This window comes from Corythoichthys intestinalis, chromosome 1, assembly GCF_030265065.1.
Source record: "Corythoichthys intestinalis isolate RoL2023-P3 chromosome 1, ASM3026506v1, whole genome shotgun sequence".
In the NCBI taxonomy this organism is placed as follows: domain Eukaryota; kingdom Metazoa; phylum Chordata; class Actinopteri; order Syngnathiformes; family Syngnathidae; genus Corythoichthys; species Corythoichthys intestinalis.
In genome coordinates this window covers 31,591,541-31,605,985 of record NC_080395.1, presented here as the reverse complement: position 1 = coordinate 31,605,985, position 14,445 = coordinate 31,591,541, and the positions used below count along the sequence as shown (strand labels likewise).

General features: G+C 39.7%; 1 protein-coding gene across 1 annotated transcript in view; it reads right to left on the bottom strand.

The window, feature by feature from the left end:
• atosa (atos homolog A) overlaps positions 1 to 14,445 on the bottom strand; it is a 59,872-nt gene that overhangs the window by 6,340 nt on the left and 39,087 nt on the right. Inside the window, exons 2-10 of the mRNA XM_057831478.1 lie at positions 11,421 to 11,605; positions 11,072 to 11,268; positions 8,035 to 8,160; positions 6,207 to 7,935; positions 4,994 to 5,119; positions 4,538 to 4,626; positions 2,831 to 2,927; positions 2,420 to 2,578; positions 2,271 to 2,339 (exon numbers count right to left, since the gene is read on the bottom strand). Coding sequence (XP_057687461.1) covers positions 2,271 to 2,339; positions 2,420 to 2,578; positions 2,831 to 2,927; positions 4,538 to 4,626; positions 4,994 to 5,119; positions 6,207 to 7,935; positions 8,035 to 8,160; positions 11,072 to 11,268; positions 11,421 to 11,605 — 2,777 coding nt within the window. The remainder of the gene's footprint in view (positions 1 to 2,270; positions 2,340 to 2,419; positions 2,579 to 2,830; positions 2,928 to 4,537; positions 4,627 to 4,993; positions 5,120 to 6,206; positions 7,936 to 8,034; positions 8,161 to 11,071; positions 11,269 to 11,420; positions 11,606 to 14,445) is intronic.

The following is a 14,445-nucleotide window of genomic DNA, read 5'->3' as shown; positions in this document are numbered from 1 at the left end:
GAAAACATGACTACATGTTTATTGAATGACATTACTGTAAATGTACAGTGGTACCTCGACATACAATCGCATCGACATACGATCCTTTCGACATCCGACGTAAAATTTGACTTGTCATTTGTCTCGATATGGATGCGAGAAATACGACGATTTATGACAGCATTACAATTTCATTATTTTCCAGCAAGAGGGACCCACAGCGGATTTTCTTGTGAGAAATCAACATGGGTCTCAAGAAGGTTAGGTGGTGAACAAAGGAAAAATATGATGCTTACCACTGAAATTAAGAAAATGATAGAAAAATATGAGGGTAGTCATGTCAGTGTCATCGTCAGTGAACAGGCTCGACAATCCGGTGTTCTGCCAAAATACGCTAAATGGCGAAACGTCCAACCAATGCACAGTGTATTTGCGCACGCATTTGCGCACTTTAGTTAAAAGCAGCGAGTACTATTATTTTAGTTTTTATCGAGTCTTTTTTTACCTCAAAATACTTTGGGCTTGTTTTCCTCTGATATCTTTTTAGCATTGTGTTTTCTTCTGGTAGCTTTAAAATAAAGTGTTTAACTATTGACCACATCAGTCACGTAATCTATTCGATATTATGTTTAAGTATTTTCTTAAATAATTTTTAGTACGTTCTTCCTGTATGCGTCTAAACAAAACAAGCTGAAAGCGCACGGTAGTACTTAGTGTGTTAGCCTCACCATTGGTAGGACGTTTTGCCGGTGTAGCATATTTAGGCAGAACACCGACCGGAATATGTCTACGATCTCGAGGACGACTTTCATTATCGTCAAGGAAGTCGCCAGCTTCGTCAGGTTTTAAATCCTTTATTTCAGAATTTGTGCAACACAACACGGATACCGTTTGCCGTAGCCAACACAAACAACAACAGAACATGGAAAGAGAAAGTAAAATCTCTGCCACACCTCTCCCACTCTGTCGACAGGATCAGCATACAAAACACAACAGCCATTTTGAACCCAATTTGTTACATTATTCCGATTGAAATTTATAATTTATTTGTTTTGCTATGTGTAATTTCTATTTGTAATTGTATCTGCAGTAAAGGTGGGAATCTTTGGGCACCTAACAATTTGATTATGATTACGATTCAGAGGCTCCGATTCGATTATAAATCGATTATTGATGCACCACAAACCCCACCGCTTTTAATTTTTTGTACACTAGTTCCAAAATTGTTCAAAAATCCTCCCAGGCTAAACAAACTACTATTTCAGTATCAAGTTAACCGTTAAAAACAGTAAATAAAATACTCAAGTCCCCATTCTGTATCGGCAGCTTTAAACTACATTCAATTAATTTAATGTTGTGAATCAACCGTTAAAGTTGTTAAAATTGCTCACGTTATTCCATAATTTCCTTTCTGTCTACTATCGACGTGAAAGTTTTAAAACTGTTTCATCATTTAAAGATGGATTCAAGTCAGGATCTTGCCGATTTGTTTTTTTTTGGGGGGGGGGGGGATAAAAAGTAATTAGGTTCACTACAACAGAGCCTTCTAGAGAAGTCTACTGCTTTAAGATGGCGCCTGTTTACTAGCGTGGGAAAGTGTCATTTCGCATCTAGTTCTTGGTATATGATCTAACACGGGCGTCGTCTGTCATTTCACATCTAGTTCTAGATATATGTGATATCTACCATAGCCGTATGTTGCCAGATGTTTGTAGCAACTAGCAACTGGGCGCTGTTTGTAGTGGCTGCCGGCCGCAGTCAGGTATTATTGTTTTTTTTTTTTTTTTTATCTAGCGGCATGTGTCGAACATGATATTTACTCTCGGTCCGTTCCTCATTGCGTCCTGAAGACCACGCTGACTGTGTTTTATTTCCACTTTACCTGGTAGAATTCAATAATCGGAATTTGGATGTTTGTGAATCGTTCTCGAATCTTCCACGGCCGAATCGTGAAAAATCTAAGAATCGGAAATTTCGCACGCCTCTAATCTGCAGTATTTATTAAGGATTTGGTGTAGGGTTTTGCGCTGTGGAATGAATTCATCAAATTATAATGCATTCTTTTGGGAAAATCCCGCTTGACATATGACCATTTCGACATACAAACCTGGAACAAATTAAATTTGTATGTAGAGATACCACTATATGTCCAACTTCATGATCAAAGCAATGTAACGCGACCACTAGGGGTCTCCCACCACCTGACTTGATGTAGGTGTTGCTTTGTTCTCAGCTATAAGAGACCATGCTAATGTTTTATGTAAATCAACATTTGCACACGGCGCCATTACCACTTGAATGGTTCCTGATGGAGGTACACGGTAGCCCCTTTTCCCCAGGGACTCCAAGTTGATCACACCCTGACACAGATACAATAATCCTATAAATTACAATTGAGAACTGTGTATTGTAACGAAGAAATCAACAGTGATGTATATACCATATAAGGTGAAGGGGCGTTATCATCAGAGACGCTGTAGAATGACACGTCCACGGGTAAGGTCAGGTGACTGGGGCAGAAGGACCCACTGGCACCAACTTCAGCCGCGAAACCGTCCACTGTCCCTAAAGGCTCCAGGCGGTAGTTCAACACACACTCCTGATAAGAGTACATTTTGAAAACACTATTAACTCTCATATTAAAAAAATACAATGTATCTCGTCATATAAAGTGCAGTTGTCATGGTAACCAAAACCGTAATCAGCATTTGCATGAGATAGAACAGTGTAATTATGCAGGACACCTTTCGCTGAAAGTAGTGGAAACCATTTTAAAATTGCATAATAAACCCCTTTGTATAAAATGTGTTGAGTTATTGCAAAGCCTTTCGACTGACAGTTTGTGCTTTACCTCAAAGTTTCCCAGAAGACTGAGACTGGCAGGTGGAGCACTTGCACTAAAAAGCTGCTGAGAGTCATCTGTGTACTCGTCTCCCTTAGGGCACACCCTGAGGGTTTTAAACACACACGTGCACATACACTTGATTGACTTGTTCACTACGTCAAGGAATTTTAAAGTGATGAAGTGACACACATTCTGAGCCAAAACTGCTAAGGTGAAAGAACTTCATTCATTGATGTACATAGTAGCGTATTGAAATACTCTCCAAAAGATGGAAAGTTGGGAGCCAAAAGCAATAATACACCTGAACAATCAAACCAAAGTCAATAGAAAAGCTGTAAAAATGTTTTTCTTAAAAACAGAATAACACACAGTTTTGAGTGATTTTAACCTTGAAGACTAAACTTTGCAAGTAGCTGCTGCATAAAATGTGGCACAGAGCACAACGCCCACATGTGCACTGAGTAGGCAGTTGCTGCTGAGCTCGCAGAGTTCTGCTCTAGCTGCGATTTTGAGCAGAACGTGTAACAAAAGCTCATATGTACAACAATGCTTTAGAACTAGTGGAGGACCACCAACACATTTTTTTTTCATGGTTACATCCAAATAAAGAAACCCAAATGTGACAGGCCTACACGTCTATAACAATGTTTTTTTTGTTGACAATGACTATAGTGTAAATGGAACACTGAGTTTAGGTAAATATTTTAGCTTGTTTGTGCTGCTGACTTCATCATGTTAGTTTACGTGTAGAACATGTCATTGACGCTTTGCTTTAGAGTGCAGTTCATAACAAACTCGGACGGGGTTGTATGTCTGTTTTTATAAATCATATGCAAAAACAGAATGCCAAGTTATTTCAGCATATACACTTGGAAAGACACTGGCTGCAGCTTTTTTGGACACTTTGGTGTTCCTTGCTGTTAGATACTAAAATGTAAAAACTTATTTCATATTTGACTCCTGAGGTTAAAGACTTCTTGGCCAATATTTGTCAGTTATCCATCACACTAGCACTAGATTTGCACTGCAGTGTAAAACAAGTGTGGCTTAAATATTGTAAGTAATAAAAATGGTATTAATCCAAAACATAAATTATATATTTTTCAACAGTTTTATTTCCTTATCGGCAAAAATATCGTCATCGCAAATTTTGTTAAAACATCGTGATAAAATTTTGCGGTTATAATGCCCACCCCCTACAAATGTATTATTCTTTGCTCAAAATTTTGACATTGTAAAATTAAGTGTGTACTGGTACTGCAAGTGTTGAACCTAAATGGTGGAGACCTTTATTTTTAGAATAAAACTAGACAAAAACTTCTATTATTTACTGACTAAAACTTGAGTCGACTATAATTAATGTAATTTTTGGACTATAAAGTGTACCTGATCATAAACTGCACACACCAAATTTTACAAGAAAACTACCGTAATTGTTCACATATAAGCCATACTGGACTATAAGCCGCAGGTGGCTGCATTGCATTATAAGATCTTTACACCAAAAGACAAGCAGCTCATTACCTTGTCAAAATCAATACAGAAGCAGCACTTGACTATAAACTGCAAGGACAAAAGCGTGGGAAAATAGTACCTTTTTCGAATATTACTAATAATTTTTGTCCGAAAGACTAACACTACAAAAGCAAAACAAACTCTTGTCTATATGCATGAATACATTGAGCATAACACACATAACAAGCAGAGGCATACCTTTTCCCAGAAGCCCAAGGCAAACCCTTACAGCCAACCAGAGAGGTGTCCAAGTCAAAGTAGCCCGATTGGTTTTTCCTCTGGGGTACCTGCAACATTCACAACAGGGCACAATACATGAATCAGATATGTGGTATCATACTTAATAAAAATATAGCTATGTGTGCATGGATAACCAATCTTGTGGATTGCTGTAATGTGACTCATGGCTACCTCAGTTTAAGAGGTATGGGTGAATCACACTGCCTGGCTCTGTGTGAACATCCACTAACTACTTAGTAGTTCTGCCAGTTACTGCTGTGTGATGATTGCATTGTGAGTAACGTCAGATGGCCAGTGAGCTCGGTGTTATGACACACAAAAGCACACTGAAATTACTGATGCCTCATCACGGATAAAAAGTATGTTGAGTCATTGGAACATTTGCTGGATGCAAGTGTGTGTGTGTACTCGTACAGGACTAGAGAGCAGGGGCAGGCCCGTGCAGGGGTGGAAGGCCTTGGTCGCCGTGGCGTCTAACGAGTGGCGATTTTGCTTCCTCCAGCCGTTACAGGGCCCCAGGGGAGGGGGTCCATGAGTTCGCTAGGGATGGAGAGAGAGGGGGAGGTTAAAGCATCAGGCTTTAAACCTGTATGGTCTTTGAAAGCATGTTCTTAAGCAACATGCATCATATTTTATTACCACTTTTGTCCTTCCTGTGCAGGCCATAAACACCCAGAAATAACGGTAATTTAAAAACATACATTTCTTTATGTGTTCCCACCTTTCTTCCTCACAAATCACAATTTTATTACCCTTGACTAGTTGACTAGACCCGTTTGGTGTGGGTTATACTTTTGATGCGCATACACCAGCTGATTTTTTGTATTGCTTCACTAACTATCAGAGTGATATTCTTGAAAAACTACTACACTGCAAACAAGAAAAAAAAGAACAGGTAATATTCTAATTATATTCATTTGTTCTATTTATGTATATTACAAATAGGGAGAAAACAGTAAACATTATGTTTTACTATTCTTTAATTTCGTTTTCTTTTAAAGAGAAAAAAGACATAAAAGAAAGAAAGTGTTGAACTTAAATGGTGGAAACCTTTATTTTTTATTGTTAGAAAACTAGACAAAACTTTTGATTATTTACAGACTAAAACTTGAGTATTCGTCGACTATAAAAACTGTAATTTTTAGACTATAAAGTGTACCTGATCATACACCGCACACACACACACACACACACACACACACACGCACACACACACACACACACACACACACACACACACACACACACAATTTTAGATAACAGTAAACATTCTGTTTTATTATTCTTTAGGTTTTTTTTTTGTTTTTTTAAAATGAAAAACAGTAAAAGGAAATAAATATATAGTAAATTATGTAAAATATTTTGTTAAAAGAGGGGAAAACTACACATTCAGATTTAAAAAAAAATAATTTTGAATATTTCTTCTTTTAACATGAAAAATGAAGTCAATGCACATGATTTACTTTTTGTGGGCCACACAAAAGCGACACCTGCGCTTTAAGGGGTTTGACTAAAAAGGCCAGTTTGAATTTATAGCACCAATTGTATTGTGAAATTGGACTGCAAACTGTAAATAGGTTTTCATGACAACAAAACTGAGCAAAAGCTTTATTTAAGGGTCTCTTACCAGGACAGTAGGAGGGGGAGTTACATCTGGAGACTGTCTAGGTGTTTGGTTCTCATCCTGGGCTAAAGCGTCAACCCATGCCGATGATTGAAGTTTGCAGTGATTTTGGATTGCGTTACAGCTGGAGGTGGATCTCTTGCAGGGCTGACCGGAAGGCATGTCATTTCTAGGTCCGTTCTCAAAGGAGGGTGGGAAAATGTGACTGCTGGTTGTGTGGACTGGTAGGTTTTCCTGGGTGGGAGTTTGTAAACGTGGACCAGCATACAACTGGCCTCTGAGTGAAGGTTCTTCAAGTGTAGCGTGGGCGCCATTTTGGGCTCGAGGAGAATGGCAATCGGTTCCCGGGTCGAGCCGAGTTTTGTTTGTGCAAAGAGGCGTGTACGGGGCGGCGGAGGGTGTGCCCCTGTTAAGTTCGTGGTTGTGTCCGTTGGTGTAGCAGTCCTGTGAGGCGTGTGGAACGTGTGCAGGGTGTGAATATGTGCGTATTGTGTGCGTGACTGTTGTTGTGTGTGTGTGGTGCAGAGGGCTGCCACACCTGCTGTGGCTGGGTGACAGCGAGGGGACGGACAGTCTTTCCTGGATGAGTCGAGTAATGTCGTGCACTGCCTGAGCGATGAGGGATCCGTCTCGCTCTTTGTTGTTGCTTCTCTCTCTCGTCACGTCTCGATCCCTCTCCGCACTCTTGTCTCGTGTCTCAGTCAATCTCAACTTCCTGCAGGCTGCGGGTTTTGGGGAGGAGGTCTCATGCTTGTGGAAAGATGTGCCGGTTGTGGGTGTGGGCCAAGCATAACCCACACACTCGTAGGGGGGTACCTCTGGCTCTTTGGTCTTACTGGCGGCTATGTCATCATGGCAACTGCCCCAGGTGGCTTTGGGAGGGTTTTCCGTGGCAAAAAGGGCAGGGGGAAGCGGTGGCGCTGTGGGGTCACAGAAGTTGAGCCTCTGTGCGATGCGGGCTATAACTTCCTGTCTTTCCTGTAACAGCGAACCGATCAAGGGGTTGGTTTCGTTTGCCGTGGGCCGCGGCGAAGGGCAGCGTGTAGGCTCAGCTAATGAGAAGCTCTTCAAGGCTCGAAGCGGCTCGGGTAGAGGTGCTTTTGACCTATTGCCAGTGTTGGTACTGCATCTATAGTCCTCCAAAGGTGGGGTGTCAGATGAACCATTGAGGGACGAGTAGAGCCATTTCCCAGGGTGCGGAGAAGGGGAACGTGAGGGTGTGGGCGAGCTGGATGACTGGCGGAACAGTGGGGATTCCTGATTTTGGGGGGTGTTGACCTGTGGTAGCTCTCCGTTCTGATATGTGTGGTTATCACCCGGTTCCTGATTTTTCTTGCTGTAGGGGGGTGGCGTGGCCGTTTGTGGGAAGCTGTTGATGGGAATATTGTTGATGGGAAGATTTGGGATGGGCATTCCGTTGAGAAGGAGGCCCGACATAGAGCTGGAGCTCTTGCTATAAATGTTGGAGCAATGTTGGTTCTCCTTGCTAGGCTCCTGGCTTTTTCGTAGAGTGGGCAGGCCACCATGGCTGTTGAGGTTGGGGGCTTTGCTGTAGAGCGGGGGCAGGCCAGTGTGAATGCTGCAAGCCAGAGTAGGATAGGTAGGCTGGCGGGGCAGCGACTGGACACGGACCTGCAGCGCAACACTTTGGGACACATTAGGGATGGGGAAAATGTGTTCGGATGGCGGCTGAGGGAACTGCCACACCAACTCTTCATCGGCGGCACTGATTCTGTTTAAAAATAAATAAATAAATCATCACCCCTCCTACTCTTGTATTCTGATTAAATTAGACGAAATACACTCATGTCAACATCTTGTAGAGTCGTACCTGTAAAGGATGTTTCGGGGAACGATGCCATGGGAGGCACTGAGCCAGGCGCTGAGCTGCGAGAAGAAAACATACGAGCGCACGGCCAACAGCAACGTCTTCTCCTCAATGAAACGGTCACCGCTTCTATTTAAAGATAAAAACAAAACACATTTAAACAGTGGAAATGTGTCAGTGTGTCGGGTTAATGAAAAAGCGTTCGGGGATGTGTGCTCACCAATTCTTTCGACAAATGCGAGCAAAAAAAGTGGGACAACTTTCAAGGCTAATTAACCCGGTGGGTGCCAGGCTATTTATCTCGGATTTAATGTGTTTTTCTAACTCACCTAAATTCATGTCATAATCTTTAATGGATATTAAATTAGTCTGGATTTTGTGTAGTTTCATTTGGGCATGTCATGGCGTATTTTAACCACAGGAACTAACCCCAGAACCAGAATCTTTTGGCAGACCAATGTGTGTTTGATCTGCAGGAGCTTCTGTCTGAATCTAGATCCAATTGAATTCTTTAAGCCTTAATTGACCAATTTTCCAACACACATTTGCACTTTAACTGTGATTCCTGCTATATACTATTGATCAACAGAGAAACTGTCATCTTTTGTGTTTCAATGAATGGCATAAATGAAGCAAAACAAACAAAAACGATAAAAACACTAAATTGTAAGAAATTATAAGTGGTGCTACTTGTTTCCCATTACAGTCAGCATGTTCTTGGTAATTACCTGGCAAATTGCATGTGCCCTTGCTAGTTTGCCATGATGTCACCTTATTTATAGAGCTGTCGCAGCTGTCAACAACCTGCAGTGGAAACACCTGCCTGATCAGGATTTAGTTGATTCGAACCAAACTTCCTTAGACGTAATCTGCGCAGTTTAATGGAAACACACATACACTACAGAGCACCTAGAGCAACCAAATTCAAAGCATTGCCATATTTATGGTCTCAGTGACCTTTGACCCTTTCTCTTGTATCACCTAAGATGCAAATTTGAGTTAAATAGGTGAATACATTATCAAGTTATCACGAATTTCCTTTTCTGATCACTGAGACATTTGATCTCATTACCCCAAAATCTAATCACCACTGCCATTTTATATATTTAAAAACTACAGCTTCAAATCAGATATTAGTGCTGCAACGATTAAACAATTAACTCGAGTATTCGATTAGAAAAAAGGATTCAAATTAAATTTTGCTGCTTCAAGTATTTTGATTAAAGTGGCGTCGTAATGGTTCATTTTGAAAGTGTTTACATTTAGTTTTATTGATTTGGGTGGATACAAGCCCTCTAGTCTGCCTCACTTCACATGGCTGAATCCAGCCGCTCCATGTTAAGACCAACATAAGCCAAGTTTTTGTTTGAGCTATTGTTTTTTTATTGCATTTGTGATTTAGTTTATAGGTATATTTTTTGTGGGAATACGTGTCTGAACCATTTCTTAAGAGCATTGCTAAAAAGAAAAACAAAACAAAACAAAAAACAATGGCGTTTTATAGCATATAAGCTAAGCAGACTTTTGCTTTGCAAGTTAGCCAATAGTTCTTTTGTAGTAATTAGATCCTTATCTATTTACCTACTTTTGTGTACCGTTTGAGGCTCAGCTCAAGTATTTTAATTTTTCATGTTCCTTATCCGATTACTCGATTATTTGAACTAACTATTTCATCGATTAATCGACTACTAAAATAGTCGATAGCTGCGGCCCTATCATATATTAATAATTCTTTATTTGTTCCCTAGTTTTTTTTTGTTCTTGAGTTTATTACCCCTTTATTTGTTTTTGAGTTATCTTAAACACACATATTCAAACAAACATACGAACCAAATACATGACCTTCCATAGGTCTCACCCAATGTTGGAGGTAGTAACAAGCATACACTATTCTCATATGGAAATTAATTAGTTAACTGCCAAAGCCTGTTTGAAGTCAGTTCCTAACTAAAACAGTAGCCCAAACTAGGAAAATAAAATGTTGGCTTTCCAAAAGAAGTACCGGTATTCCCGAAATAGTTAGTGCACAATATTATGTGCTTATATGAATCGGGTGAGCAATTAATTTTCGAAATGGGCCATTTGAGAAACTGGAACGGGTTTAAAGGGCCACAGCAACTCAACTACGTTTTGTGTAGTAAATTTAGTGTTTACACATTATCATATGATGTGTGGAGATGTTATACCTGTATATTGTTAGAAGTTGGAAATAAAAAAAAAAAAAAATGATTAGCACTCGTCATGTCACAGCTATCTACCCACAGTAGCCTAAAACCATGTACTGTGTTTTCTTTAAGCATTCCCCCCAAATATGTGTAAAATGTGCCGAATATTTTCAATGTCATCACTAATCGCAATTACCGGTAATATTAGTCTTAAGGATATGAAATTATTAAAAGTGATGATACAATAATACACCCTAGACATGATCTATAAAACTGCTAATATGTGAATTATCATGTCAAATCCCTTCGGCTCTTTTGACTCCATACTGCAGGTAAAAAATAAAGTGGGAAACACTAGCAATACTTTTGTCACTGTCACTTTTTTCTTCTAAGGATGATAGTCACAAATCAGGTCAGAAAAAGCTAATAAAATTTTGCGAAAAATGTCACTGAGTTGACAACAAGGCACAGGCAAATAAAAGCTCTTTCTCGTTTGTACCATTCACATGCACGGATATAAAAATCATCACGTTCTGAATAAAAGCATCACATATTTTAGGTTTTATTTAGACGTTATATATGTTGTAAGGGCTGTTCAGAGGCTGTGGACAGGCTTGTTCTGGCACCTGAGCCATATTTATTACTTAGGAACAACATACTACATATGTTGTACGAAATGTATTACCGTAATTTTCTGACTATAAGCTGCTACTTTTTTCCCTTATTTTGAATCCTGCGGCTTATAGTCCAGTGCGGTTTATTTGTTAATTTATTTGGGTTAATAGGTAACACTTGAAACATTAGGTCGAGACTAAATTAACTTTACTTTGTATTAATGTAACAATCGAAATTGAATAAATATTGTTTGCTCTTACTGTCTCGGAACTGGCTGCAACGTCCATCTCTCCAGCAACAACGCGTCTTGCTTGATGACCGGGTCACTGATAGGGTCACTCGGTGAGCATTCGTCGCCATAGCAACAGTCAGGCAGGAGCATGACCTCGATCATGATGGGGATATTATTCCTCCAAAGCAGGATCACCTCTGAACGAGTCCGCCGCGCCTGCCGACACTTTAGACATGGACAAATTGAGGCTAGGCTATCATAAAACATGTTAGGGCCCTATAGAGACTCACAAGACACTTGTTCAGGGGCTTTTAAGGAATTGTGATTGTGAAATATAAAAAAAAATACCATTCAAGAATGAAGTGCAGTTGTTATACCTGTGGCACTTTCTCACTGCATTCATGCTTGTGAAGAGGTGGCATGGCCGACTGGGCGGGCGGACAGTGCAGCCCCTCGGTCCTGCCCTTCACCGAATATTCTGGCGTCCGTCCCTCTGTGATGAGCAGGGTCAGGAACACCAGAAACTCCTCCGCGTCATACTCGAAAAACTCCTCTGTCGCATCTAGATGAAGCAAAGGAAGTAGTACCACACAGTCAGTGCTGCCACATTTTGGACAAAGTGCAAAAAAATGTTGTGCATCTCGGTGATATTATGCTAAGGATGAGCTGTGTATATTGATGCTCAAATTTCCAAAACATTCGTTTTCACTCAACACATCGACAAATGCAGCATGGGCGTTTGTTCCAACTCAAAAATGTCTTGTTCTTACAGGGTGTGTGGCACAATTTTTCCACTTTGGTTGCCTCAAAACAGAATATATTTAGACGTTCCATGTCAGCTGAGTGTCAGGGGCGATGTCACCGTCTGCTCCCTTGCAGACACACAGGCAACTACAAAATAAGCATTTTTTTCACAAGCAGTTGCCAAGTAAAGTTTGTCTGAATTGGGTTATCAGTGCTTAACAGCCCTGCATTAGCTCTCCCAGAGAAAAATGGATTGGACGTCTAGCGCCGTCAATGGCAGCCAATAAATGAAATGAGTGCCCTATAAAGTGTTAACATGAATTGGATGTATTTTTAGAAAGAGCTCGAAAGGGAACTCATGAGTCCCACAAGAGGTCAGCTGATAAGCAGCAGCTCTAAAAAAAAAAATGTTGCAAAAGACTCCTTCACATGAAGATTGTCTCCATGAAAGTAAGTTGATGATACAAACAAGGTCCGCCTCAAAGGTTTATGAAGCAATCTGGCATCCAGTGGCGGAGACGTGTCAGGAGCATCTGCATTTTGAATGAGGCGCACAGTCCTTCCACCTGTTCCATTTACACGACAGTCAATGCACCACTGTTGCTGCCTTCATCGCTGCTTATCAATGTAACATATGCGGCTTTGTAAAAAGGAGGCCAACAAGACTTCCACTAACTCTCATTACATTATGGACAGAGCTATCAGACATGATTCAAAATCTGGCTGGACTGCAGTTTCATTTAAACAAGAGCACTCAAGAAGTGCAGATCTCTGCCAAGGTTTGTACATTTGTCACCTGTCAAACAATGCTGGTACCCGATTTTGATTTTGCTTCCTTAAAATACAAGATAAAGAAATTCAACAGAATTTACACATATAAAAAAAAACAGTTAAAATTAAGGTTATTGTTTTTTTCCCCCATTTTGATATCCAATGTAGGTCAAATTCACTCACGATTTTCTGTCACCCATTTTCTGCCAGTATAAGGCACCGGTGCCAAACTCAAGGCACTTGGGCCAGATCCAGCACAAAAAAAGAATTTTAACACATTTCTGTAGTCTTTTACCTTTTTGATAAAAATGAAAAGAATGTGTAGGTTTTTTAAAAATTGAAAATCCAAATATGTTAAACAAAAACTTTATATTAGTGATGCACGATAATACATTTTTCCAACTGAAACTGATAACTTCCTCCTCGTTCCAACCGATAACCGATAATGTCAAGCCGATAATTCTATTACAAGATTTATGTAACATTTTAAAGTATATACAAGAGCAAATATTACTGTGCAAAAATAGAATTTATTGCTCTTTGTTTCAACATCAAATGTGAACAAGTAGTAAATTCCAACATCTGCATAAAGACAGATTGTCTGACATTGTGTAATGGTAAACTTTTGGCAACAATTACTTACAGAGTAAATACCTAAGCTGCACAAAAATGCCTTTAAAAGTAAGCTATTCCTAACATATAACATTACTACACTGCAAAAACACACCTTAAAACTAGTAGTTAAATTCCCTTGTATTTAGTGTAAATCTATTGGAAATAAGTGAAATTATCTGTGCGAGCTTCAAGTATATTTTACTCAGATTTCTTGAAGAAAAATAGCTAGCTGAAAATAAGCTTAACCCATAAGAACCCACGGTGGCGCCAGGGTCACAAACACTTTGAACGCCTCAGTCTCTTTGATATAAAGCTTTATGTCTGACTTCAACTCATTAAAACCCTAAGCGGCACATACGGAACATCCTGTTGTGAAGATCATGTGATAATCATGTGACTCTGTCAGGAAGTAGTCTCTCCAAAATGGTGGTTCTGCTGGTGTGCTGACTTCAAGGAACCAGACAATTTCAAAAAGTTGTTATTTGATACTACAGGTAATTTCAAAGTCGTTTGACACTTGTAATGCTTTGATAACATGTCCTACCTTACATTCAACTTGGTCTCACCATATTTATTGAATAAATTAATATCAAACCAAAGTGGGAAATATCGCTGTGACATAAATGTCACATCGGGCTTTCAGCCCCAAAATCAGAATGAAGAGATTGATGTGACCTATTTGTCACAATAGCAGAAATGGTAATAATCCACCGAATTAATTTAGTAGTATGTTATATTCAGTTCATATATGTTCTGCTTGTCAAAAGTGTACTGACCAAACAAAAATATAAAATAATGGTGAAGTATTTTGTGTTACAAAACAATTTTTACAATTTACTATCTTATGCTGATCCCACAAAAATGCAAATGGATAGCTCAGATGAAGTCCCTGATAACCCTCTTTACAATCCTACCAAGTAAGACATGGAGAGTGACGAGTCAAGTCAGTGTTATGAATTAGGCAATAGTGAATTAAAATAAAATAGGTCCAACCTAGGCAAAAAAACAAGAAGCAGAAGGAACTGTCCAAGGTAGAAAACACCTTTCTTGGAGGAGCAAACCTTTTGAAACCCCTGAGTGCACATTCAAAGGACTACATGTCACACCTCCAGACATTCTTCGTAGTCCTCTTGAGTACTTTAGAAAGTTCATAACAACAGAAATGCTTGAATTACTCAAAGAACAAACACATTTGTACAGTGTACAAAAGTCGGAAAAGCAAAACAATGTGAACACCACTGTAAAAGAACTGGAAATCATGATTGGTCTTTA